At 42.4% G+C, this 26456-nt stretch overlaps 3 protein-coding genes across 4 annotated transcripts in view; all 3 read right to left on the bottom strand.

The window, feature by feature from the left end:
- LENG9 (leukocyte receptor cluster member 9) overlaps positions 1-15031 on the bottom strand; it is a 32161-nt gene extending 17130 nt beyond the window's left edge. Inside the window, exon 1 of the mRNA XM_087948358.1 lies at positions 14912-15031. The gene's annotated coding sequence lies outside the window, so the exon portion shown is untranslated. The remainder of the gene's footprint in view (positions 1-14911) is intronic.
- Positions 1-26456, bottom strand: part of EPS8L1 (EPS8 signaling adaptor L1) — a 197659-nt gene that overhangs the window by 100474 nt on the left and 70729 nt on the right. The window lies entirely within an intron of this gene.
- CDC42EP5 (CDC42 effector protein 5) lies at positions 1444-15049 on the bottom strand. 2 transcript variants are annotated; one of them, XM_087948361.1, is made up of 4 exons: positions 14912-15049; positions 7620-7689; positions 7158-7222; positions 1444-6523 (listed from the first exon to the last, which is right to left on the bottom strand). In XM_087948361.1, the coding sequence occupies exons 2-4, from the start codon at positions 7630-7632 to the stop codon at positions 5846-5848; spliced, it is 756 nt and encodes a 251-aa protein (XP_087804487.1). In that variant the 5' UTR covers positions 7633-7689; positions 14912-15049; the 3' UTR covers positions 1444-5845. The 2 variants fall into 2 exon arrangements, with proteins under 2 accessions (XP_087804487.1, XP_026533223.1); XM_026677438.2 differs by lacking the exon at positions 7620-7689 and having other exon boundaries at positions 14912-15043.

The following is a 26456-nucleotide window of genomic DNA, read 5'->3' as shown; positions in this document are numbered from 1 at the left end:
ACATACATACATACATACATATATCTCCTTTCTTTTGCTATTTTCCCCACAACAACAATAACCCTGTGAGGTGGATTGGGCTGAAAGACAAGGACTGGGCCAAAGTCACTCAGCCAGCTTTCATACCTAAGACAGAACTAGAATTCACATTGTCCTGTTGATTGACCCAGCCATCCAGCTGGCTTTAATGGCTAATGCAAGACTAGAACTGGTTTTACAGCCAACGTTGGGCCAGGTTGAGACAATTTCTGGAAAATATCATAGTACAAGGAATGACAGTGAATCAGTGACAGAAGCTCTGAAGATGCTTTGATCACATTCCTTATCAAAAAGTCACCCATCTATCCAGTGACTTGCAGAGCCGATAGGGGAAGCGGTAGAGCACTGGACATTAGATTATGTTCAGCAGGTGAAAAGGAGCAGAGGGTTTTTTAGTTAACAAAAGCTACCATATTTAGGGTTGTTTTTTTTTATGGCAACTCCATTGCTAAGAGAACGTACAGAGAAACCCCAGTTTTCCTTTTTTGATCAGCTAAAATAGAAACAGGAGATTACAAGATCTACCATTGTGAGATGTCCATAGGGAGGAATCACATTAGTTGATCAAGATCACAGTGGCTGAGGAGCAATTGATGCAATTTCCATAAAGATAGCCGGTTCCAAAAAAAAAGTTCATTCAGTACCTCCAAGAGCTAGTATGGGTAACATGGAAGGGTAGCATAAATGATTATTGTATGCATATAAGAGAAAGAAGAAAAGGAAACCAAAGTCAGCAAGATCTGTAAAATGCTGAGCAAGATTCCAAAATATCCTAGCCTGATATACCTTGACTCAGAAAACTGTTATACAGATAGTCCTCAACTTTCAACAATTTGGTGTGTTTAGTGAGAGTTTGAAGTTACAATGGCACTGGGGGAAAAAATGTGATTTGTGACACATATGACCATTGTAGAACTCCCATGGTCATGTGACCAAAATTCAGCCACTTGGCAACTGACTCATATTTATGACGGTTGCAGTGTCCCAGGGTCATGTGATCATCTTTTGCGACCTTCAGACAAGCACAGTCAATGGGGAAGCCAGAATCACTTAATAACTGTGTGACTAATTTAACAGTTGTGGTTGATTCACTTAACAACTGTGGCAAAAAGGTAATAAAGTGGGGCAAAACTCACTTAACAACTATCTTGCTTAGCATTTGGGGTTCAGTTATGTTTGTGGGGGTGCAGAGGTTAAAATGGAGTATTGCAGGCTAACTTTGCCAACTGCCAGCTGTTTGATCCTGGAGCAGTATATACATCTAATGGCTATTGCTATGGTCATAAACTGAGGCCTAGCTGTAGGTGTTTTTTCAGTACCAGAAACCCCATCCTTGAGCAGAAATTCCTATCCTGAACCAGCCAGTGATAGCAAAGAATCTGATGGGAATACAAAAGACAAACATCCGAAACTAATTTGCTTTTAATTACAAGAAATATCAAACAATTTTTGGTCACTGTACAAATAGTCTGATAGTAGGTTGATAGTTTAAACACATCAAGAGAGGGAGCTGTATAGACATTCTCTTACATAGCAATCCCATAACATGAGCTATTACAAAATAATAAATGTAATGTACTCAGAGCCATTCTTGCTACATCAATTGCAAGGATTATTTTAAAAAATAATAATAATAAAAAAAGATCTAAGAATCCGTGGGGATCTAAGAAATAGGTTTCAGGATTAAATCTTGGACGGGAGGGTGAGAGGTTTGGAAATGCATACAAATAGTAGAGAATAGCAAACGGGTGGTTTTATTTTCCCAAAGGAAATTGGAGACCAAAGACCAGACCCAATCTTATTTGCAGTCAGTAACCAAACCTCGTTAATGGAACAGCTTTAAAATCATACCACAGAGATAAAACACGCTCACCACCACATTTTAACATGGGGATAAGTAGGGGGGCAATTTGGGATTACGATATACATTGGGGCAGAGCCCTGCAGATAGCATGGATTACAACATCTGTCATGCTCGCGGGTCCATGTTTTGAACGCTGTAATCTTCACCACCCGAGCACCCCCTTTTTAACCCCAACCTGCCTGATACATGAGACACATTTTTATTTCTTTTTATATAAATTAGAAACCTCCTCCTCTTTTGGAGTATATTCACAATGCAGACATACTGCTTTAGGAACTGTATAGCTTATATTAGGTGGGTAAAGTCACCACCCACTAAAGAAGAATAAAACAGTGGAATTGTAACTTTGCAACAGACACATCCATATCTTTACTTTCCTCCCCTTCCCCTCCCCCCCTCCCCTCACCTCTTTGTCATCCCAATATTTTTATTTATTATTCTTCATAAACAGCATCACACTTCTATCGTCTTGTTACTTTCAGGGAGTCCATTGTTGAGAACAGAATTCCAGAGCCCTAAATTAGAGTAGATGCACTAACTATTTGGAGCAATAACTGATAGTATTTTGTGATTATCTGATGAAACATTCTTCAGCTAAGCTCCTGTTTGTAGTTGGTTGCAGCTGGAAGATATCTCCACCCATAATAAATCTGAGTATTGACCAACATTAATTTATGGGACTCTAGCTTCTGTTGAAACTGTCTGTACATTACTTCCTGGAAAACCCAACTAATCTGTCCTCATGCATTAAAACTCTTCTTACACTTCACATGGAGAATCTCAAATGATGGAGGAACCCCATTTCCTTAAGCTTCTCTGATACCCCCTACCCAAACCTACATTCTTCGGGTAATAAACACAGATATAGTGGCACTAAATTCACTTCTAGTCTTGAAATTGCTTGCTGGGACATGGGATCCAGCAAAACAAAACTAGGAATCATGTTTCCCACTACAAAGCCAAGACAGTTTGCTAAGAAAGGATACGTGATGCAAAAACATGGTCACAACTTAAACAGTCTTTCCCACTCCCTCATCCCCACTCACCTGTCTCATTTGCAAAACAAAACAAAAACAAAAACAGAGATGTCTGGTGCTATACTAGAGGTTTTTTTCAAACCAAAGGTGCTTTTTCAAGAAGCAGCTGGACTTTGCTTTTCCTTGAAGACATCCAAGGTGAGAAGAAAATGTCTTCAACCCCTCCCCCACCACAAACACAAGTTTTTCCTCTTGAAAAAGCACCTTTGGGACAACCATGACCTGGATGACTGAGAATCTCCATAGACTAGTAAAGGATAAGTAACTGAGATCTACTGCAAAGGTATTTAGCTCTTTATGATCAGAAGGATGCATCTGGCTGTTTAATTGGCATGTGCTCTCAAAGCCAGACAAAGACATTGAATTTTAAACAAAACAGAGTCTGCTCTTCATGAAATTAATTATTTCTTCCTCCTTCCTTATATTAAAAACTACAACTCAGTAGCCACTTCTGGGAAAGTTCATTGGCTACATTCAGAGCTTCTGGGAGCCACAGGATATACATACCTTATCTCAAGTGTTTCTCAACCATGGCGGCCTAGAAATAGGTGGAAATCAACTCCCAGAAGTGGGTTTCAATTCTCATGTCAGCTGGGGAATTCTGGGAGCTGAAGTCCACTCATTTTAAAGATGCTAAGGTTGAGATCACTACCTTATCTTGTAGCAATGTCAGTTTTAGTAATGTGCATTTAGTAATGCACCCTTATCTATTTTAATTCTGACATATTTAAAACTTATCCCATTCAGGAGAGAGGAAGGAGGGGGGTAACACTCACTCTGGCAGTAAAAACAACTTTTCTTTTTTGTAGCAGATAAATACTTCAGATAAGGCCATATACATTACAGTTCTATGTGCCTTTTCCATTACAATAAATGAATCAGGAGTAAGAACACAAAAGCAGAAATACGATGGAATCAAGGAACATATAGACTAGGTCCGTCTGTAAGCAATCCCTAAGACATTATTTCCTAATCTTGGCTATTTAAAATGTTGGCTGGGGAATTCTGGAGGTTGAAGTCCATTCCTCTTAAAGATTGAGAAACACTGCCCTAAGGAGCCGATAGATCTAAACTAGGAACAAGAGGGTAGATAAAATTTATGGGGCAGAACTAAGGTGTATAGTAAGGGGAAAGCATTATTTCTATATAAGTATTCTTACATTTAGCACAAACAAATCTACAGCTGTACCACCAATTCTGCATATGTACAGAGAACAGGCAGATTTGTTTCCCAACTGTTTACCATTAACTTCCAAAAATGAGTTGACAATGTTCCCGCAGGCCAGTTTAGGGAAGCCAAGATAGCTATAACAGAATATCACTTTCAAAAGAATGTAAAAGAAATATCTGATAGGCAAAAAGACAAGCTATTAATTTGATGGATCTGGGATTATAAAAGTGTTGTTCAAAAATACATTGGCCAGTGTAAATCCCTCTCCAGTTATTTCTGCTTCCAGCCCACTGAATTGTATTAATTTAAAAGCACCTGATTTAAAAGGTTATCCAGTTCAAATTGGATAGAGATGCTATCTATGGATGCAACCCTGTCTTACCACCCAACCCCATCACAGCTTTAATGAAGAAGAAAAAATTGATGCATATTTTTTTCCACACAACCACTCCAAATTTTGTCCTTCATAAATAAATCTGTTTTTAAAAGTGACTAGCCAAAAGAGAGCGAAAAATAGCACAGAATTGTTCCAGCTACCTTATCCGTTGAAAATGTTGTCCTTTTTTGTACATGACTGGACTGACAAAAACAGATGCTTCTTTTTATACAGGATGCAAAAACCATTGAGGTGGGCCACTGGCAGAAAATTCTGTCCCTTGTCAGAGGCAGCTAGGGGTGCAGCTAATTGCGGTCCTCTCATTGGTCTCTTCTAGTTATGAACCAAACATCTTTTCTTCCTTCTTCATGCCATGAAAGGATCTTGATTATTTTCATTGACTTCAAGAAAACATGACAAAGTTCTTTTGACTTCCCTCTAATCATGTTCTTTTCTCAAAACAAGATCATCACTTAAAAAGACATCTCACATCTTGCCTGGGTATACAATACTGCTTGGATATACAGAGCCACAGGTTTAAGAGAAAAAAACTGAATGAATTCTGAAATGGAAGCAATTTTGCTAGGTTGTGTTCATCCATTGAAAAGAGACTGATAAACAGAAGAAGGCTTCATACCTTTGAATGTCCCAATAGCTAATACATGTTGATAGAAGAGACTGGCTACATATTGGAGATCATTAGACAGAGTTTCCCAAAATGTTATCATTCTCTCTTAGTCTGTATTTTCAACCATGTGCCTGTTGGTTAAGACTGTGTCCTCACATTCTCTCAGTCTGTTCTCTTAGGTGACCTTTTCTCAAAACATATTCCAAGTTCATAGAGAGAAACGGTGGGTTAGAGAACACAAATTCAAGACAGTTTATGATAAACATAAGAGCAGATGATAGACAGACAGTTTCGTAACAGGCTCAGTGGTATGTCACTTTGATTCCAGATTGAGAGATGGGCTGAAGCCAAGACGTATTTTTCCAGTACAAAGAAGCTGCACTGTCCCAGGCCTTGGAAGGAATACAAGAAGTGGGGAAAGAACCAGGATTATTAAGCATCTCCTGGAACTTATTTTTCAGAAGTAGCATCATGGAATGCCATAGGATTCTGATTGGTGTTTTCCTGTTTGGACACCACAATAAAGAAATCTGAAGATAAAAAATACTTCTCTATGGGAAGAAGCAGGGATAAATTGGTGGATTAGCTAACAGTCATTTGCTGGCCATATTTGGCCAAAGGGCTGCCAACTGCTGACTACTGCAGTAGCAGCTGAAAAACTCTGCAAGAGCGGACTGGCAGAAATTTTAGGATGGGGAAAAGAAACAGCAAAGCTAAGATGTTCCTCCTCCTATAACCCAATCTCTTCGTCTTGTTCATCTTCAAAACTGTAGCCCTGTCCCTCCTCTTCCTCCTCCTCCTCCTCCTCCTCTTCCTCTTCTTCTTTTTCATCTTCTTGCTGGGAGCATCCCAATGGGCTTGGGCTCTCATCCCTCAATACCTCCTGATCCTGCCCTTTAATATTGTCCCAGTCTTTATCCATCACTCCCAGCACATCGTCCAAGATGGAAGGGCCCAAGTCCAGCTGGAAAGAGAGAAGGGATTCAGCATGGTCCAGAGTGGGACTCTCCAGGGAGAACTTCTGTTGCAGGTCCCAATCTTCTCCATTAGGGGGCTTCCAGTCAGCCTTCTCTGGGCTCTGCAGTACCACAAAGCTGCCATCGGGGGTAGATGTTGCTGGACTCTGGACTACTCCATTCCCGCTCCCAGGAGGAGAAAGCAGTTCAAAGCAACCAGAAACATCTCCAGGAGAACCAAGAGACCCAGGAGACACTGCTACATCGTGAGGCAACCCATTGGTCTTGGCGCCCCCGTGGTTGCTGAGGAATGACGTGTCTCCAAAAGCATCGCCTCCACGGCCAATGTGCATTGTATGTCGAAAATCCCCCAAAGGGGCACTAATCATGGCTCGATCCAGACGGGGCCTCTTCTTGGAATGAGAAACTGGAGACTGCTTGAGGATGGGCATCTGAAAAGGGAGACATAAGATTAGGGTCCAAAGCATTCCCACTGGAACCAGAATGAGTTCATTCCTTTCCTAAAGACCCAGATCTGAATCTCATCAATAAGTCTGCCACAAAATCCCCCACTGACGCCCACTACAGCCTAGGTCTCACCTTTTGTGAGGCCCACAGGAACAAAGTGTCCTTCTGAGGATAAATAAAAGATTGCACATCCCATTGCAAGTCAGGAGCCTGAAGCACGAAACCAAAGCATCAGCTGTTTATTTGTTTAAAGCATTTATATAGCCGAAGCATGAAACCAAATCATGAGTTATTTACTTGTTTGTTTATTTGTTTAAAACATTTATATACTGTAGCTGCCTACCTTAAAGCTAATTCTGGGTGGCTCCCAATCAACTCCCATTGAATTAAGCCTATCATTTTTGCCCTAAATGGACATAATCCATTTTTAATCACACCATGTGTTAATTACTTTACCCATGGCAGGATGTTTGCTTTAGTGCTAATGCCAATTTGCGATAGCCCTCCACGTAGCAGTCCTTGTCTTTTGCATTTTCCCTGATCTCACCACTGTCCTTCCTTTCTAGCCAACTCTGAGTTTATCTGCAACTTAGCTAACACATTGGGCACATGACTCACTATGAAATCTTCTGCCGTAATAAATTTGCTCAACTTGAAGGCAGCCAGGAGACTGTTGTGGTTTTCTTCGAAAACAGATAGCCCAGGAACCAATGATATGAAAAAAATAATAAGCTCAGAAGACAAGTTTTCAAAAACAGTTACCCTGTCTGGATTTATTTTCTACCAAGGTGTTGATTATGGTGACCATGAAACTATCATATTTTGGCTCCTCTGAGATAGAATAGAGAATATGTGACAAAAGAGAGAATCCCTTATACCAAGGTTCACTCTTGGTTTTGCTCAATCTACCAAATTCACATAAAATGTGAATCACAAGGTTTGATGCAAGAGTTTTACAGGAGTCGATCTGACCTTACTTTCCTTTCGATCTGAGAGGGCAAAGATCACAGCTTGGGATAAATGAAAGAGTTACAGGAATTCTGCTCCCTTCTGACCCAGCTTAGGATATTTTTCACCTACTGGCCACCCACATAAAACTTGTCCAACCAGTTCTTTGACTGAGGAAGGCTGCTCTGGAAGATTCAAGTTCCTGAAAAAGAGGAGCAAGATCTGGAGAATAGAAGATTTTAAGGATGCCTAAGAGGAAAAGACTCAAACTAGGTATTATTTCTTCGACAGAAGCAGAATTTAGCTGTATTCATAGCGGAATACAGTATATTCAAGATGTTACCGATCTTGCTTGAATTTACACAAGGTATTATTTACTTAATTGTGATTTACTAACCCACAATTGCCCAGTTTTAATGCATCAATTCATAGTTAGGAAGCCCAAATAACTGTGTTTGCTCAGTACACTAACCTGCAATGGGGTACCTTGTTGTATTAAACCAAACTAGGTCTATCCATGGGTAACTGGAATGGATTCATTATCTAAGAAACTGGGAGTTTCTTTCTGTACAATGCTGTGAAGATTCATGGTAATTATATCAAAAACATTGGATACCTTGGCATGGAATTTGAGGTGTGGAAGAGAATGGCTGTTAAAACGGGAGAGCATTTTCCTTCCCTTGACTCAGATACAGAAAACCAGACTGTAAGGAAGATCCTTCAGCGTTTTGGATGCTTGCCCCCAAATAATGTCCTAATGGTACCGTTGGCCCTCCCCTACATCCAAGGTGGACTAGGCCTACAGATACTACAGACGTTGGAGTTTCCTGTCTCTCCTCATACCTGCCCAACATTGTAATGTTCTTGTCGGAGGTGTGATGATCTAATAGAGATGATTCATGTTGAATGGGAATAATGGAGCTGCACTGGGGGTGGAAGGGAGACATTGTCTGGGCAAGTGTAGAGGAGGGAGGCAGAGGAGGGGAGAGGAAAGTCAAGCAAGGCTTCTCCTTCCCTCCCAAGATCAGAAAGTGCTGACAGAAGTGGAAAACGGCCTAAGAGTTGACTCAGCTGTGGGTGGTAAATAAACCCAGCGTAGGTATCAGGAGTCAGGGGAAAAAACCCTTGGGAGAGTCCTGGATTCTTCATCTTATCTCCTGAGCTTCATTATTCCCTTTCTTTGGAGTCCAGGAAGATTTTCCACTTGTTTATTGATACCAATGCCAGTTTCAGGAATGGGGGAGGATGGGTGGGGACCTTTTCCTTTGTGGTTGAGAAGGGATGAGGAATAAAGGACGTTTCAAGTAGCCCTCAACTTAACAATAGTTCGTTTGAAGTTACAACGGCACTAAAAAAAAAGTGACCCATGACCATTTTTCACACTCACAATCTTTGCCCTCATCTCGGTGGTCACATGATCAAAATTGGCAATTGGTTCATAATTATGTCGGTTGCACTGTCCCGGGGGGTCATGTGATCCCTTTTGCGACCTTCTGACAAGCAAAGTCGAAGGGGAAGCCAGACTCACTTAACAACCATATTCCTAACTTAACCACTGCAATGATTTACTTAACAACAGTAGCAAGATAGGTCGTAAAATGGGTCAAAACTCACTTAGCAAATGTCTCACTTAGCAACAGAAATTTTGGGCTCAATTGTGGCCGTAATTCCTTTTTACTCTATTTCTTTTTATTGGAAAGTATTACAAGCACACAAGAAAAAAGCCAATAAGTCCAACCGTGTGCAGATGTCATTTCCTCCTAGGGAATCTCCTTAGGAGTGTCCTCTAGGTATCCATGAGATCCAAAATGACCAAAGCAAGACTCAGTATTACATCACAAGCTCCTTCCCTGTCACACTCATGAGCAACTCCATGACACACACATATAAGGGGGGTAGTTTGCATTGCATCAGCCCAACACTACTTCTGGCTCTTCTACCAAACAGAACAGTGGGTGCTACTAACCATTTGGTAGAAATAAAGCCGATTCTCTGGATCCAGTTCCATAAAGTTATTTCAGAATATGCAGGGACCCAAACATCTTACCTATCCAAAGCACTAACATTTCTGCTCAAGATTGCAAGGCAGCCAGGGAGGGAAGTTACACAAAACATGCAACAGCCTTAAAGAACTTTTTGGAACTAAACCCGAAAGGTGCACAGGGTGAAGACCCGCGACACAACCTGAAGTGATCTGAAAACATCCCAAATCAATGTTTCTCAGTCTAGTGGACTTCAGTTCTCAGAATTCCCCAGCCAGCATTTCATGGCCTAAATCAGCGGTTCCAGCTTGGTGGCCTGATCCGGCACAGCGTGTGTGTGTGTGTGTGTGTGTGTGTGTGTGTGTGTGTGTGTGTGGTGGGCAGGTGCATGCGCTCACATATGAACTTCCGCTCAGGTGACTGGAGGGCGCTTGTGCTCATACGCGAGAAGCTCCACTTGCACAAGCCACCCTCCGCTCACATGAGTGGAACTTCACACACCAGTGCAAGTGCCCTCCACTTGCGCGAATGGAGTTTCTCTCTCTCTCGTGCTTGTCCACCCCTTGTGCAAATGGAGCTTTATGCCCACCATGGTCCAGTTTCAAAGGCTGCGGCCAGTAGTGGCCCATAGGCTGGGGATCTAAATGAAAAGACCTCATCAAGTCTTCTATAGAAGCATCCTCATCCCACCTTCCTTGTTTCATGGCATTCTACTCTTACTCTCTGTCACCCATCATCTCTCTTTGTAAAATCCTTGAAACGAGACCCTGGTTTTGCGGACAGTATTCAGCTCCCCAGTCCCCTGGGGTTCCCCTGGACAGATGCCACGGCCAGGTTTTGTTGGCTTCTAGAAAGACAAAAGGAATGAGGCCGGCCTCACTTTTCGGATATTTCATAAAGAGACCTCCGTAGAAAATGCTAGAAAATGTAGTTCCCTAGCTGATGGGAATCCATTCCTTCTCTCCTGGGTCTGGTGGGACAGGTGGATGTACTTGGGCAGAAGTGGTCCTCAGACAATCTGGTCCAGTGGTGGGATTCAAAAGTTCCCACCACTGGTTCTGTGGGCGTGGCTTGGTGGGTGTGGCTGCGGGGGGGTGTCACGCGATACGCACGCATGCCAAATGCGTGCTTTGCGCATGCATTAAAACAGTAAAAACTAAGCTGCTGCGCCTCTCAGCTGTTTAGCATAGCAATCCGCTCTACTGTGCCAAACAGCTGAGAGGTTAAAAAGGACCTAGGAGCAGGGGTGCATGGGTGGGCCCAGCTGCAGAGCCTCAGAGCGAACCTGTTCTCTGGCAGCTGATCTTTGGCGCTACCGGTACACCAGAACCGGGCCGAATCGGTAGAATACCACCACTGATCTGGTCCCATACTATGTACGGCTTCAAAGGTCAAAACTATCACCTTGAACTGGACCCAGAAACAACCAGTACAGCTCACATCAGGGAGGTGCAACATGTGTTCCAGAAAAAACAAGAACAGGTAAAGTCCTTGACTTATGACCACAAACGAATCCAACATTTCTGTTGCTAAGTGGGACGGTTGTGAGCTTTGCCCCATTTTACAACCTTTCTTGCCACGGTCGTTAAATGAATCACTTGCACTTGGATCACTTGCACTTTTTAAATTACTGATAGTTATTAAGCGAATCCGGCTTCCCTGTTGACTTTTTCTGAAGGTCTCAAAAGGTTGATTACATGATCCGGAGACACTGCAACCATCATAAATATGAAGCAGTTTATCAAGTGTCTGAATGTTGATCATGTGACCATGGGAGTGCTGCAATGAGCATAAGTGTGAAAAATAGTCATGTCACTTTTTTGGTGCTGTTGTAACCTTGAACGGTCACTAAACAAACTGTTGTAAGTCAAGGACTACCTGTAACACCTTGAGCCAGCTAAAACATTTTGCAGCAGCTGAAGCTTCCAGGTACATTTCAAGGGCAGCTCCCTATAGAGCACATTACAGTAGTCCAGCCAGGAGAACTTTAATTAGAATTCTTGCACAATGGAATAATCCAGCATTATAGGTAGTCCTCAACTTACAATGATGTGTTTAGCAACTGTTTGAAATTTCAATGGCACTGGAAAAAGTGACAGAGGATCAGTCCTCGTACTTATGACCGTTGCAGCATCCCCACAGTCATGTGATCAAAATCTTGGTGCCTGGCAACCAGCAGGTATCTACGATGGTTGTGGAATCCTGGGCTCATGTGATTGTCATTTGTAACCTTCCCAGCTGGCTTTCCATGAGCAAAATCAAAGGGGAGGAAGCTGGATTCGCTTAATAGCATGATTCACTTAACAAGCACAATACTTCATTTTAATAACCACAGCAAAAAAGCTGTGGTTATTAAATCAGGTATGCCTCATTTAACAACCAGCAGTTGGAGATGGCGATTTTTTTGCAGGGTGCTTGCCATGTGTTTCCATTGGCTGTCCTGCATGCCAAGTATAAAAAGATACCATTGATTGAAAGACCCTGTTCCTATGGCTCAGGAGAGGTGGAGACCATTGAACACATTATCCTCCAATGATCTTTTTATAGAGATATTCGGATATCTCTTTTTATAGAGATATTCCCAATCATCTCTAGGTATCATGGCTGTTCCAATACTACTTATCTCCAGGGGCTGCTTAAGGATGAACAAACTGTGATTACAGCGCAGGGAGTTAGATTCTGCACAGCAGCACTGGGAATTCATCAGAAACTCATGATTAATCCATCATAGAGTAGAGTAGAGTAGAGTAGAGTAGAGTAGAATAGAATAGAATAGAATAGAATAGAATAGAATAGAATCCTTTATTGGCCAAATGTGATTGGACACACAAGGAATTTGTCTTGGTGCAAATGCTCTCAGTGTACATAAAAGAAAAGCTATTTCACACAATTAATGCAGCAAACCCTTTTGCATTACTACTTTTTTGCATTTTAGTTTTAATGATTATGGGCCTCACAGTTTTAAGGTTTAATATAATAGTATAATTAGGCCATCCTTTGTTTTGCTGTGATTGGATGCCAAATTGTGATTATAACATAGATTTTATGTATTATTTATTATTTTATTCTAGAATTTTTAACTGGATATTCCTGGAGTGTTCTTAACTTGTTCTGGTTGCTGGTCTTTGACTAAGTAATAAACTAACTTGACTTGACACCTTGCTTAACCATGGAAATTCTGGTCCCAGTTCTGGTCATAAGTAGAGGACTGTCAAATAGTTTCCCATGCAAGCTAAGGAAGAGATCAGAGTTTTGCTTGATTTCTGCTGAAACGTATGGTACAGGGACAACTTATTCCATGATGATTCCAATTTGGAAGTAGGCTCTTAAATGCAACCCTTTTAATCCCAGAGTTCTTGATTATTATTTTAAGAGATAATTGGCCACAAAACGGCATAACTGCCCACTTGTGATGAGCTTAAACCTGCTGCAGCTTATGAGTAGAAGGAGCAAAGAGGGGAAATGAGGCAGAGCCCAGAATGTGTTTCTCTTCTCAGATAAAGTTTAAACCAAAATGTCCTAAGGAGTAGGGAAGGCTTCTTACTTTTTTAAAATGAAAATGAATTAACTGATTTTTATGGGAAATGTTCTAGCATTGAGACAAAGCAGTAGGGATAGGGTGAAGGAACTATTTTGAGAAAGCCATATGCATGTATTTATGAAAAGTATGACATTCACATGTCGCAAGATAGGCAAGTTACCTTTGAGAATGAACTGCCCTTATACCAGTGTTTCTGATTTAGAGCAATCTAGTTGGGGAATTGAAGGTAGCTAGCTGGCTGGGGAATTTTGGGAGTTGAAAGTCCACAGTTTCAAGGTGTCAAGGTTGAGAAACCCTGGCCTAAGTTATTCGTCGGATCAAACAAGCTTTTATCAAATAAGTCTATTTTTCCTTCAAGCCTTTTTGCTTGGAGTTCCCAATGACCACTTAAGGGCTGCCTGCAGAGAGGGTTTGTGCAGTTTGTGGATCATACACTTTCATTTGGTGTGGGGTTTTTTTTTCCAGCAGAATTCCAGCCTTTAGGGATGGCCTGTTGGGTGTCTACCACAAAAACACATTCAAGAGGGCATGCAAAAAATGTGAGGCGGGGAAAACAGCTGAGAATCAGAACCACTGGATCTGACATGATCTTGGCATGATCCCAGGCGGGCTCATTCTAAAAAGTCTCTTGGGAAAATATATCTATTCCTTTTCCTTCCATCCTTCCCCTCTCTGTCTGCGGATGACAGATATGGTTACTAGGCCCAGAGGAGAATGACGGAATTTCCTTCAAAAAATTAACATAAAGTCTTTAGAAGTGCTTGTGCACAGCTGGGATTAAGGAAACCATTGGGCACTGGGCAGGGATGGGATCTGGTGGGATTGTGGAGCTCTGATGTAGCAGAGAAACTACATCTATGTGGAGAAGGGGCCCATATTCTGGATTTATCTAGAAAAAGGAGCTAAAGCTAACAAGCAAGAGGCGGAGAATGAGTTAGAAGAATGCATTCTGGGGTCCTACAAAAAGAAGGAGATTTAATGGGATATTGGCCCCAGAAAACCCAAATTGGGATTTCAAGGGGAAGGTTGGTGGACCAGCTAGAAAGGATCTGGAAGGAACAAAAGGACATTTTATAGCAAGGCTCTTCCAAGTACTAGGTTCTGCAAGAAGAGAACCTCAAAACAATGAGGGTGGTGTGTGTGTGTGTGTGTGTGTGTGTGTGTGCGTGTGTGTGAAGAGCTGGAAGGTGGTTGTGTTGAAAGTTTTGAGATGCCAGGAGAAATATCCCAAGATATCCCAGCAGAGATCTGTGGCTGAAGGGGAGGGGTATCAATTTGGCTTAGCCGCAGCCCTCCCTCCCCCCACCCCAGTCTTGCTTTCAACCCGGCAGCGGTTTGATTTATGACCACTCACTTATTCCTTCCCCTCCAGGCACATACACACACACACACACACAAGACTTTGTGCTACCATACCCCCAAGTTCCCTTTTAATCCTTGTGCGAAATTAAAGGTCAATTCGCCCCTTGCCCTCCCTTCCATTAGAGAAGGGGACCCTCCAAAGAGATCGTCCTTTCCCAATGCTTCCGTTGGCCACCTGGTTAGGTTAGCTCTTCTCCAGGTGAAATGAGAAGCATAATTGCTTTCTTTTTCAGCTGTCCGGACTCCCAGGTCTCATTTCGAAACTACAATCCTCTGTTACAGAAACAGCACCTTCGTTTCCAGCCCATCAGCTAGTCATATTAAATCACCCCGTATAGTAGGGGGACTAATGAGTCTGGCTTATTTTACTACAGCCCAAGCTACAGTCACAATCCCCGGCCCCACCGCAACCCTAATTCCCTTTAGCAGAAGAGATGTCAGATGGTTCAACACATGTCTTTCCCCATCTGGCCAGCCAGAGCTCCCCAGGCGCTGAAAGATAAGGGGGGAAAAAAGCTTCTTTAAGTTAACAAACTCACCTTTGCTAAAAAAGAACACGGCAACCGCGGCAACTTTTTCCCACACCTCAAGTGACTCACAGGAACGTCCCGACTCTCTTCCTGCTTTTGTAGTCACCCCAGTCCGCTGCCTCCGCCAAGGGGCAGTGCCAAAGCAACACACACACACACACACACACACACACACACACACAAACACCACTCAATGTCCTCCCAGTGTTCAGAGTTGGATCCTGTTCCACTTTTGTCCAGCAACGTCCGGGAAGTTTGCTTCAAGTTCTCAGAAATCCCTGGGAAATTTCTTTTTTTTCCCCTTTCATTTGTCCTGTTCTCTTTTTTTCTTTCTTTCTTTCTTCTTCTTCTTCTTCCTCACCAGCTTTCACTCCACCCCTTCTTGGGTGGGTAGCCTGGAAGGTTTATTTATTTATACCTGAACAAGAAAGAAAATATCGTGAATGTCAGGAACGCCAATAAAATCCAAACTGCGCCACAGAGGATATTGTAAGAGAGAAACTGGGAACCAAAAGCCAAAACAAATATTATCCCCCGGGCAGGAAATTTAAACACATACCCACACATTAGGGGGAAAATAAACAACTCTAAATTTGTATAAAGTTCAGCACATTCCTGAATTCCGGAGTTTGGTTGGCATATTTGAAAACCTGGCTAAGAACCGAGTGGCAGATAACGCAGGGATCTCAAAGGAGCGTCTCTAAATGTTAGGCTTTGAAAAGTGAAGTGACACCCGCTGGTGTGTGTGACACAGAGAGAGGAGCTGAGGGAGGGAGGGAGGGAGGGAGGGAGAGAGTAGTTAGACAAGCATGGCTAAGTTAGCCTCACCTTCACCTTCACTTTTGCCAAAGAAACTTGGCAGTTGTATGGGAAGCAGAAAAGGATCAGCCACATGGAAACTGTTAAAACTGCCTTACTTTGAAGTATGGGCAGTCCTCGACTTACAACCACAATTGAGAGCAGAATTTCTGTTCTCAATAAAGCAGTTGTTAAGTGAATCACACCCAATTTAACAACTTTTTTGCCACAGTCGTTAAGCGAATCATTGCAGTTGTTAAGGGAATCACGTGGTTGTTAAGCAAATCTGGCTTCCTCCACTGACTTTACTTGTTGGAAGCCAACTGGAAGAGTTGCAAATGGCGGATCATGTGACACCAGGATGCTGCAACTATCGTAAATACATGCCTGATTGTCAAAACACCCAAATTTTGATCATGTGACCCTAGAGATCATGTGATGTTTTTTTGAGCAGAAGGACCAGTGCTAAGTCATTTTTTAAAATGATGTTATAACTTTGAATGGTTGCTAAATAAATGGCTGCTTGTCAAGGATTACCTGTACAGTTAAATCCTTGAAGGAGATCAACAGTGTAGAACCACTAACACAGATAGTCAGGAATTTAAGAAACGGCTGGCTGTAGGGACATATCCTCACAGATAAAGCCAAGTTCTCTAGTCTTTTACAACTGAAACATACAAACACACAACACAGCTCCACTTTGCGTCCCCCTCCTTAACATTGGTACTGAAGATATGACTGCACAAAAATTTGCACTGTTCTACATCTGCATCCTTCCCAGATGATTTCAGTTCTTTGGTATGGGGGCAGTAGCAGAAAAATTGACAACCCCACCCCCTTTCTGTAGATACTTTATATTTCAAATATTTCTTAATTTAAGAATATCCTCTGAAGTGTTTTAAGCACTTAAAGTAAAAGAAGCTTCAACCGGGTTTTTTTAAAAAAAGAAAATAAAAATAAAAATGCCTGTATGAATGTACAAGCATGTACATATTTGTACATAAATCACAGGACCAAAAGCAACTTTTAAATAAATCACTATTCTCATACAATGCAATAAACACAACAATACATGACAAGTTGTATAGATCAGCAATTAAAACATATCCTGGTTTAAATCCTGTTTTGCCAAGCAGGGACACATTCTGTTGATCAGCATGAAACGTAGTTCATGCTTTTTTAGCATCTCATATGCATTTTAAGGAACCCAATAATGGTGAGCAATCAGAGCAGGAAAAAAGAGAGAAATAGTCATCAGTCATTAACTTTCAATGTAAAAATCTTCGCAAATAAAAATCTACACCAGCAAGAAAACCAGAGCATTTCTTTCTAATATGCCAGCCATTTTTTCAGAGTTGTTTAAAAGACTGCTTTTATCTAGGTTTTTATTTTAGCTTTCTTATAAGCTCGTCTTTAGCCGGCTTGAATTGTTACTTTTAGTATGGACTAAGAAACGAAACAATTAAGAACTAAGAAACCAAACAACGGTTACTATATAATACAGTGTTCAGATAGTTCTCAACTTAAGACCAAAATTTCTGTTGTTAAGTGAGACATTTGTTAAATGAGTTTTGCCCCATTTTACGACCTTCCTTGCTTCAGTTGTTAAGTAAATTACTGCAGTTGATAAATTAATAACCCAGTTGTTAAGTGAATCTGGTTTCCCCCTTGAGTTTGCTTGTCAGAAGATCACAAAAGGGGATCACGTGACCTTGGGACACAGCAATGGCCATAAATAGAAATCAGTTGCCAAGCATCTGAATTTTGATCACATGATCATGGTGATGCTAACAAAGGTTATAACTGAAAAACGGTCATAAGTCACTTTTTTCAGCACCATCACAACTTTGAACGGTCACTAAACGAACTATTGTAAGTTGAGGACTACCTATTCTCCTTTCCTTGTTACCTGAAGTAATCCTTGAATTGAGCAGAATAGAAATAAAACCCTAATACAAAAAAAATGCTGTTGGTATTTCTTCTTCTTCTTCTTCTTCTTCTTCTTCTTCTTCTTCTTCTTCTTCTTCTTCTTCTTCTTCTTCTTCTTCTTCTTCTTCTTCTTCTTCTTCTTCTTCTTCTTCTTCTTCTCCTCCTCCTCCTCCTCCTCCTCCTCCTCCTCCTCCTCCTCCTCCTCCTCCTCCTCCTCTCCCTTTCTTCTTCTCCCTTCTTCTTTCTTCTTCTTTTCGACTCAAATCAGAGTTGACAAACATGGCGGGCCTACTGCCCCTGCATCCCAATGAATTGGTGTAGTGTTGGAGATAGAAAGAGGGTGAGATTAAGGAAAGGAAGGGGAATGGGGATTACTCTGAAGATTAGTTACATTTTTCTTTTAAAAATGGGAAAGCAGATCTGAGTTGGTGTGTGGAACACAGGGGTGAAAGAGATTAGTGCAAATAGCCATAAATCTGAAGAGTTCGATGATTTTTTTTAAAATCTTTTGTGAACCTCAGGTTCAAAGCTTATATTTCAGGGTGGACAAAACAAGAAATGGGTAAAGAGGTCAAAGGGTGAGCAGGAGACAGCTATGGGTCTCTGTAGCCCCCTTCCACCACATTCCTCCCCCATCTCAGCATCTTTCTTAGTCTTTATTTATAGCATTTTTTTTTCAGAGAAGAGGGAAGAGGAGGGTCTTCATTTCTGCATCCTCAAGTTGGTTTCTTTTAAGAAGTTCTTGCAAGCAGAGGGAGGAACTGAATTCGCATACTTGATCACAATCCTTCCTTTTTGATTGCATGTTTAAACTGTAACCTTTTTTCCCTGTTTTTTTTAGCCCTGTAAAAAATGGAAACCAGCAAAGGATACCAGCAATTGGGAGAGGTAAATCTGTGATTTTTTTTTTTATAAAAAAAACTATGGTAACCATTAGCCTAATGCAGGGATAGGAATATATCGCCTTGGGATACTTCCTCTGGCACATTGAAGCTCTGCCTAACTTGAATTTCCTTTCCTTTTAAAGGAAACAGCATAGCAGTAGAACCAATGTCCTGTTTTTAATATCAACTTTCTTAATGAGATGACCTTGGGCCTCGAATCTCTCTGCAGAGAATAAAACGTTGTAACCTCTGTTGGTTATTTAGAAATGCCCCGCCTGCTCAAAGAAGAAGAGAGAAAAACTGAAGGAGGATAACTAACTCTTGGAAGAGTTAGTGGGGAAAAGAATTAAAACTATTTCTCTTTGGGGGAAAATGTCAGGATTGCTCATGCCTAGGATTTGATTTTGATTAATACCCACCTTTATTGTTTTTACAAATAACTCAAGGTGATGAACAAATCCAGTACAATTTTTTCTGCCTATTTTCCCCACAACAACAACCATGTGAGGGGAGATGAAGCTAAGGTAAGACTTGAACTCATGGTCTCATATTTTCTAACCTAGTGCCTTAATCACTAGATCAGAGATGGGCAATTTTTGCGCCTTCATAGCCTGTGGATTACAACTCCCAAGATTCCTGAGCCAGCATAGAATTCTGGGAGTTGAAGTCCACAGGTCCTAAAATTGCCACAGTTGTCCACCCCTGCATTAGACCACTGGTTGTCAGTTAGCATAATGCCTATTTAATCAGCAAGAAAACCCCATTTTTGTGAGAGCACCTTGTCACATAATCTCAACAGGCTTTTTAAAAAGCCATCAAGAAAGCATACATAGATTGGCAAAACACCAGTTCAAATCCAAGTGAGCATCACTGTGCAGCAAGGGATGCTGCGTTCAGACACCCCTAACTACGTTTCAGGTTGCCCTACACACCTCAATTACAGGCTCATACAACCGAATAGTGACGGTCCTTAACTCAGCCTCCTGGAAGCAATTTTGGGCTCAAAAAACAGAATGGCAAATTCAGGTTAAATCCACCAGCTATTTTCTTTGAGTCCAGTATTGTTCTGATTAGACTAAAGAAAGAATTGGGAGTTGTCTCATCCAAGCATGATGATAGCAGCATATCATATTAAAAATGTGAAACGCTTCTCAGGTCAAGAGCAAAAATAGCTATCATGGAATAAATGTGAACCTATTTAAAAATGAGCAAAATGTGGGACCTTTGGAAGAGGGTGAGAAAAGTATTGATTTATCAGCTACAGGGGGAAATCAACCATATGATTAATGGATTTTTTTTTTTAATTGGAAAGCTGTTTCTGCCTTATGTCTTCAGGCACTGGCAAATTTGTGTCCTTGAGATGTTCTGGAGTTTTAGATGTACCAGCCTTATCCAGCCAACAGCCAGATATTGAGAAAGTACAAGCCGAAACAACCAGACATCTCCAGGTTGTCTATATGAATTAAAAATAGCTCAACCACCCCAAAAGAAATCTCTGCTCAATAGTATGCTAAAAATCCCCTGTGGTTTTTTTTGTGTTTTGTTTTGTTTTTCCATAAAGCCAGTGGGGTTTGTTCCACTTCATACTGCTATTTAACAGCATCTGAGTTTTGATTTTGCTGTTGTGTGAAAGGTTTACCTACACAGAGCTGTGTGTAGAGACTTTTAACATAGGGGTGTCCAACCTTGGCAACTTTAAGACCTGTGGACTTCAGCTCCAAAATTCCCCAGCCAACCAGGTCTTAAAAAGTTGCTAAAGTTGGATACCCCTGCTTTAATTAGAGTAAAGTTGGAGCATTCCAGACTGCAGAACTGAAAATCTCTTGTAGAAAGCCTGGGTGATAGATGTTAGATTTAGAATAACTTCATTGTCACTTTGAATGTACGCTAATCGGCATACATTAAAATGAAATTTCGTTGCATACCGCTCTCAAAGGGTCTCCTTTGTGGTTTAGAGCAGTGGTCCCCAACCAGGGACTGGTTCCATGGAGGAAGGTTTTTCCCACAGGCCAGAGGGGAAATGGATTCACATGTTGCCTGCATCTTGCAGATGGGACTTTGCTTGTTTGCATGGCCTGGTTTCTCGCATGCTGTGACCCGATGCCAGTCTACAGACTGGGGGTTGGTGACCCCAGGTTTAGAGAGTACCAGGTTGGGCAAGGCTGAAATAATGAATTCTCAGGCACAGGCCAGTAAGACAAAAGTTTTAAAGTTCTATCCATAAATAGTGGTATCAAATTTGAACCCCTGATGGTTGAACAAGGAGCCCTACCTTCTTTGAAAAAGGAACCGAATCTGATTGGTGGAAACTCACTTCATTTGACATCTGACAAAGACTTTTGAGTAAGAAAGCATACAAACCTTGTGATTATAATGTCTTTGCAGATGTAGAAGCTGAAACAGTCCTCGACTTATTCCACCATTGGGACCAGAATTTTCTGTGGCTAAGCAAAGTGCTTATTAAGTGAGATGTGCCTAATTTTCCTTTTTTTTTTTTTACCCATGGTTGTTAAGCTTGCCACTGCAGTTGTTAAGTGAATCACATGGTCATTAAGCAAACCTGGCTTCCTTATTGACTTTGCTTGTTGGTAGCCTGCTTGGAAAGTCCCAAATGGCAATCACATAACCCCGGGGATGCCGTAATGTCATAAATACTTGCATATTGCCAAGTGCCCCAATTTTGATCATGGGACCATGGGACTGCCTTAACAGGTGTAAGTGCAATGACTGGTTGTGAAGCACTTTTTTCAGTACTATTGTAACCTTGGATAGTCACTAAACTAATGGTTATAAGTCAAGGACTAGGTGTAGTTTTGATTTATTAGGCAAAACAGCCTCTCCTATTCACTAAATCTACAATACAGAATCATCCACATCTCATTTTGGGGTGGATGGCCTTTATGAGGTTATCAGATGTGGTTGCAAATATGGGATAATAAGAATTTGAAATCTACAGAAGCTCTACAGGTAACCCTTGACCTACCCCCACAATTGAGCCCAAACTTTATGTCGCTAAGTAACATATTTGTTAAGTGAGTTTTTCCCTATTTTTACAATCTTTCTTGCCGCAGTTGTTAAGTGAATCACTGCAATTGTTAAGTTAGTAACATGGTTGTTAAGTGAATTTGGCTTCCTCCCTTGATTTCACTTGTCAGAAATCGAAAAAGGACATCACATGACCCTGTAATGGTCATAAATATGAGTCAGTTGTCAAGCATCTGGATTCTGATTAAATGACCACGGGGATGTTGCAGTGGTCATAAAGTGTGAAATATGGTCATTAAGTCACTTTTTCCAGTGCCTTTGTAACTTTGAACGGTCACTAAAAGAACTGCTATAAGTCAAGGACTACCTATACTTACCCTTGTAGATATGCAGGAAAATTATGGGCAATCTAATTTCCATCTACATACATAGAGGAGATCACAAGTATTGTATTGGATGGTCAAATACCAAACTTGATTGTGTAAAAAACAACAATGATATTACCGTACAAGATCAAATGCAGATTTCATCCAATAGTTCTTGGGATTGGATCATTTTGGACTGAACTGAGAATAGAGAACCCAGCAGCGTTTTCTTTTAGGCAATCACCATATCCCAGCCAGCATTATTTTCAGATGTTATCCATCCTACACTACAGAAACCTTTTGCTGTGGCAAGTAAAGTGACAAACAGGTTTTCAAATTTTATTGCCCTTGGTTTGTGTCAAAGTTTAATAATGTCTTGTTTCTTTTTCCCTGCTGGGATACTAAACAGCAACACTTTCCTGAAAGTGGTTTGGAATCTCTAATTAAAAGCTTAACGCTGAATTTGGGTGAGCTGAAGATTTTATCCTAAAATGTTCTGCCTATGATATTGGTCGTAAGCCAGAGTGTGAATCTGGTTGAGCAGTCAAAACATTGAAATTCAGGTCCACACTCCGTTCAGTTTACAAAACATGCCCTGGGATGGCCTTTTATGAGCAGCAAACAACATGCCCTGTTTAACCATGTTACTCTTGAAAACTCAGTTTCACTTAGACCCAATTACTCAATCCAAAAACAATGAGAAGACTATGCTGGAGTTAGCAAAGATGACAGCATACGAGAGGTGCTATCCCTTTCTATATGCAGGTTGTCCTTGACTTATAATCGCAGTTGGTACCAGGTGGTTGTTAAAATGAGTCATGCCCAATTTTACAACCTTTTTGCCATGGTTGCTAAGTGAATAACTTCAGTTGTTAAATGAACCCCGTGCTTAAGCAAATCCAGCTTGCCCCGTTGACTTGTCAGAAAGCTGAAAAAGTTGTGAACGGCGATCATGTGACATGGGACACTGCAACCATCATAAATACATGCCAGTTGTTTAGTGCTCAAATTTCGATCCTGTGACTGCACTGCAATTGTCAAAACTGCGAGGACAGGTCATAAATCACTTTTTTCAGTGCTGTTGTAACTTCAAATGATTGCACAACAAATGGTTGTAAGTTGAAGTCTACCTGTAAACCATTGGTTATTAGAATACAGGTTGTTCTCAACTTACCTACATTTGTTTAGTGACCGACTGAAGTTACAACAGCACTAAGTGATTTATGACCATTTTTCACACTTATGACCATTGCAGCATTTCCATGGTTACATGATCAAAATTCGGATGCTTGGGAACTGGCATGTATTTATGATTTTTGCAGTGCCATGAACCACCTTTTGCAAACTTATGGCAAGCAAAGTCAAAGGGGAAGCCAGATTCATTTAACGACAATGTTACTAACTTAAATGATTCACTTAACAACTGTGGCAAGAAAGATCATAAAATGGGGCAAAACTTAGCAATGGAAATGTTGTGCTCAATTGTGGTCATAAGTCAAGGACTTTCTATATTAAATAGAACCTCTCTATACAGGAGAAGTAGCTCTTCAAATACAGATTCTACCGAGAAATTGCTACTGTGACCAGCTCTATCTATAGACTTTCTTGAACCTCTGACAATTCTGGCTTGCTGAAAGCAGTTGGCCTAACCGTAACAATCCAGCAATAGTTTATTTATTTGTGTATCAAACTTATATTCCAGCTTCCCTTCAGCAGCTCAAGATGAGTTATTCAGTGAACTCAGTGCTTTCTTCAATTTTTTCCCCACAACAACCCTGCGAAGTAGGTCAGGCTAGAGCAAAAATAGAAACTATAAAGCAAGGCTGACAGTTTTACCAAGTACAAGACTAATGTGCCTAACATAGCTAATCCAATTTTCATGTTAAAGTGACCTAATAGGCAGCAGCAACATTAAAACAGAGAGGGGGGGGGGGGAAATCAATCCCTTATGCAAGAAGAGGAAAAAATGAATCACATGGTCCCGTTCAATAAAAGAACCCAATTTATATAACAAGCGGGAGATCCGTGGTGCCCTGCCCCCTCCCACTGCCCCAAAGATCAGGAACATGCTTCAAACATGCCTCCTACTCATGTGATCTTCAAAGGTGCGGCTGGGAATATAGACTTCAGCCCAAATAGGGCAGGTTTTGCCTGGGGACACAGGCTAGCCTTGCTTCATGCAGCTCAAGGATACCATATTGTTACTACAGTTCACTGGAAAATCCACAATTCTGCACCCCAACAATTCTGTAAACCCAGCGGCTGAGCTGCCCTGAGTTTCTAGTCTCTTGGGCAGCCCCAAATACCAAATAAATGCAGCCCCAAACACCAAATAAATCCCCACCTTCTACCTAAAATAACCACTGGTTCCCAAATGCTCTGAGCCCTGAATTCAATTTTCCTCAGCTTATTTTTCCAGCGCTTCCTCCCAGTCCTGCCCCAACCCAATGCCACTAGAAAAAGGCCACAATGTGGTACAATGTTCAAGTTCTTGGGGGCGGGGGCGGAGCCTTTGCACAAGGAGCAAAATCCTCCCAGATACACCTTCACCCACGCTTCTTAACCTCGAGCCCGGGTGGACTACAGCTCCCATCATCCTTACCCAGCAGGGCCAAGATCATGCAGAAGAAAGGCGATTCGAGCTATCGCACCTTTAGAAAGCGCAAAGAAAGGGAGGACTGGTAAGGAACATGCCCAGGAAAGAGGGGGGGGCAGGCTCCAGCGTCCCTGCAGTTTTACGCCCTCCACCCTTTGTTTCGCCTTCATTGTACGCCTTCTGTCATTTCTTTTGGATTTGATTCGATTTATCGCCTGGCATTTGCATTGCTCACTCCGGTGGCTCACAGTTCATCATCCCACGTATTGAGATGCCACATTTCTCCACCTCTAGCCCACCCCACCTCACCCTACCTGGACCTAACCTCTCTCTGAGGTGGACGCCGGCAAAGCGGCAAACCCCGGAGATTCCTGCAGAGCAACGCCTTTCTCATGAAAAAACACGATTTCAGTTCCCGCTGGAACTCTTTCCGTTAAGCTTCACTCCCTTCTGCCCCGAATCGCAGACACAGGCTGCCTTTTGTTCGGCTGCGATCCACTAGTCCGCGCTGCCCCACGCGAAGGGATCCTTCGGGCTGCGCCGCTCCCCTCTCCGCAATCACCTTGAAGCGATCCCAACACCGTTTCTAATCCACTAAATCACCCTCCGAGCGAACCCAAGAATCTCAGATCTTTGGAAGAGATCTCAGGAAGGTTGCTTTCTTTCAAAGCCCACGACTTCTTGATCTCTCGCCCTGCTTCTTCTTCTTATTATTATTATTCCCTTTTCCTCCCCACCGCCCCAAACCGGAGCAATAATCCCAGTCTTTTATACCGGCGACGCGCTTTTTACCTTACCTCTTCACTCTCAGCCTCTGATCCGGCTTACCGCCTTCCAGCAGGCAGCTCCGGCAAGCTAGCAGTTAAAAGAGAAGGGGGTGTGTCTCGCAAGCCACGCCCACTTTCCCGGGGTTTTGCCCCAGCTGTCTTTTTTCTTAAAGGAGCACCTCCCCCCTCCCCATCCCAGGCCGAGGTTTGGGCGAGTAATTGCAAGCGCTCGGCGCGATCAACAAACAAACAAATGACTGGAAAATGGAAAGGGGGCTGCGGGAAGTGAAACGCTTTCCAGGAGACCCAGAGGAAGAAAGTAGACCGTGGAAAGGAGGAGGAGGAGGAGGAGGAAGAAGAGGCGGCAGAAGAGAAAGCGCATTGCTGAGAAAGGGACACTCGCTCTATCCCCGCCTCCTTCCCACCCATCCTAAGGTTTACCCAGCCCGAGGATGGAATTTCCTGAAAGTTTCTTTCCCAGGGAGAATAATTAGTTCCAGATGGAAGGGGGTAAAGGGGGAGGAAAAGTAGGAGGATTGTTGGAATATTGTAAAGCGGAGGAGAGGGGGGCTGGAAGGTATAGGGGGACCGCCTTTCCCAACCTGGCGCCCTCCAGATGGGTGGATTGCAGTTTGTCTGACCACTTCCCCGGGCGACACGCTTTCTGCTTTGGGAAACCAGGGAAGGGCGGGCAAGAGAGCGCAGGACATACAAGCGGGCGAGTGCCGGGTGGCTAGGCACCGGGCGACTGAATGACTGAGCGGGCGAAGGAGAAGGGGGCATCTTCGCATGTACAGAGTGCACGCAATAAAGCATGCTCGCATCTGCTTCTTTCCAGCGTGTGTGAATGCAGAGCAGGCAGGCGGGAGAGCAGGATCCTGCGTTCAGGTGACGCGAGGCTCCAAGGCATTCCCCGCCAGCTGCATCTGAGACTTAGAAACAGCCAAAACGCAGCCTCACACACCGCTCATTTCCCAGGTCTAGGAGTTTTGGGGAGGGGCTGACTCGGGAACAGCCAGATGCTCTAGCCTCCTGCTCCGACCCCTCCACTGCTGTCTTCTCACAGGCGATCTCCGCGGCCGGGGCGTGGGTGGAAACGGCGAAGGGGTATTTGTAACTGGAGGGCTCCGCAGCTTGACAAAGCCTTTTGGGGGAGATCGCATTTTCCGGGGGAAATCTCTTAGGAATTCCCCGGAAAGATCGAAGCTATAGTTGGGTGGGGCCGATCAG

Source organism: Notechis scutatus, chromosome Z, assembly GCF_049901735.1.
Source record: "Notechis scutatus isolate UNSWTSFEM ecotype Mainland chromosome Z, rNotScu1.2, whole genome shotgun sequence".
Taxonomy (NCBI): Eukaryota; Metazoa; Chordata; class Lepidosauria; order Squamata; family Elapidae; genus Notechis; species Notechis scutatus.
This window is presented reverse-complemented; position numbering and strand designations above follow the sequence as displayed.

Excerpts from the sequence above, each read along its gene's own strand:
- CDC42EP5 (XM_087948361.1), bottom strand. Across the intron at positions 6,524-7,157 it reads TTACGGCAGAAGATTTCATA|ATGCCCATCCTCAAGCAGTC; the intron begins GTGAGTCATGTG and ends CTCCCTTTTCAG.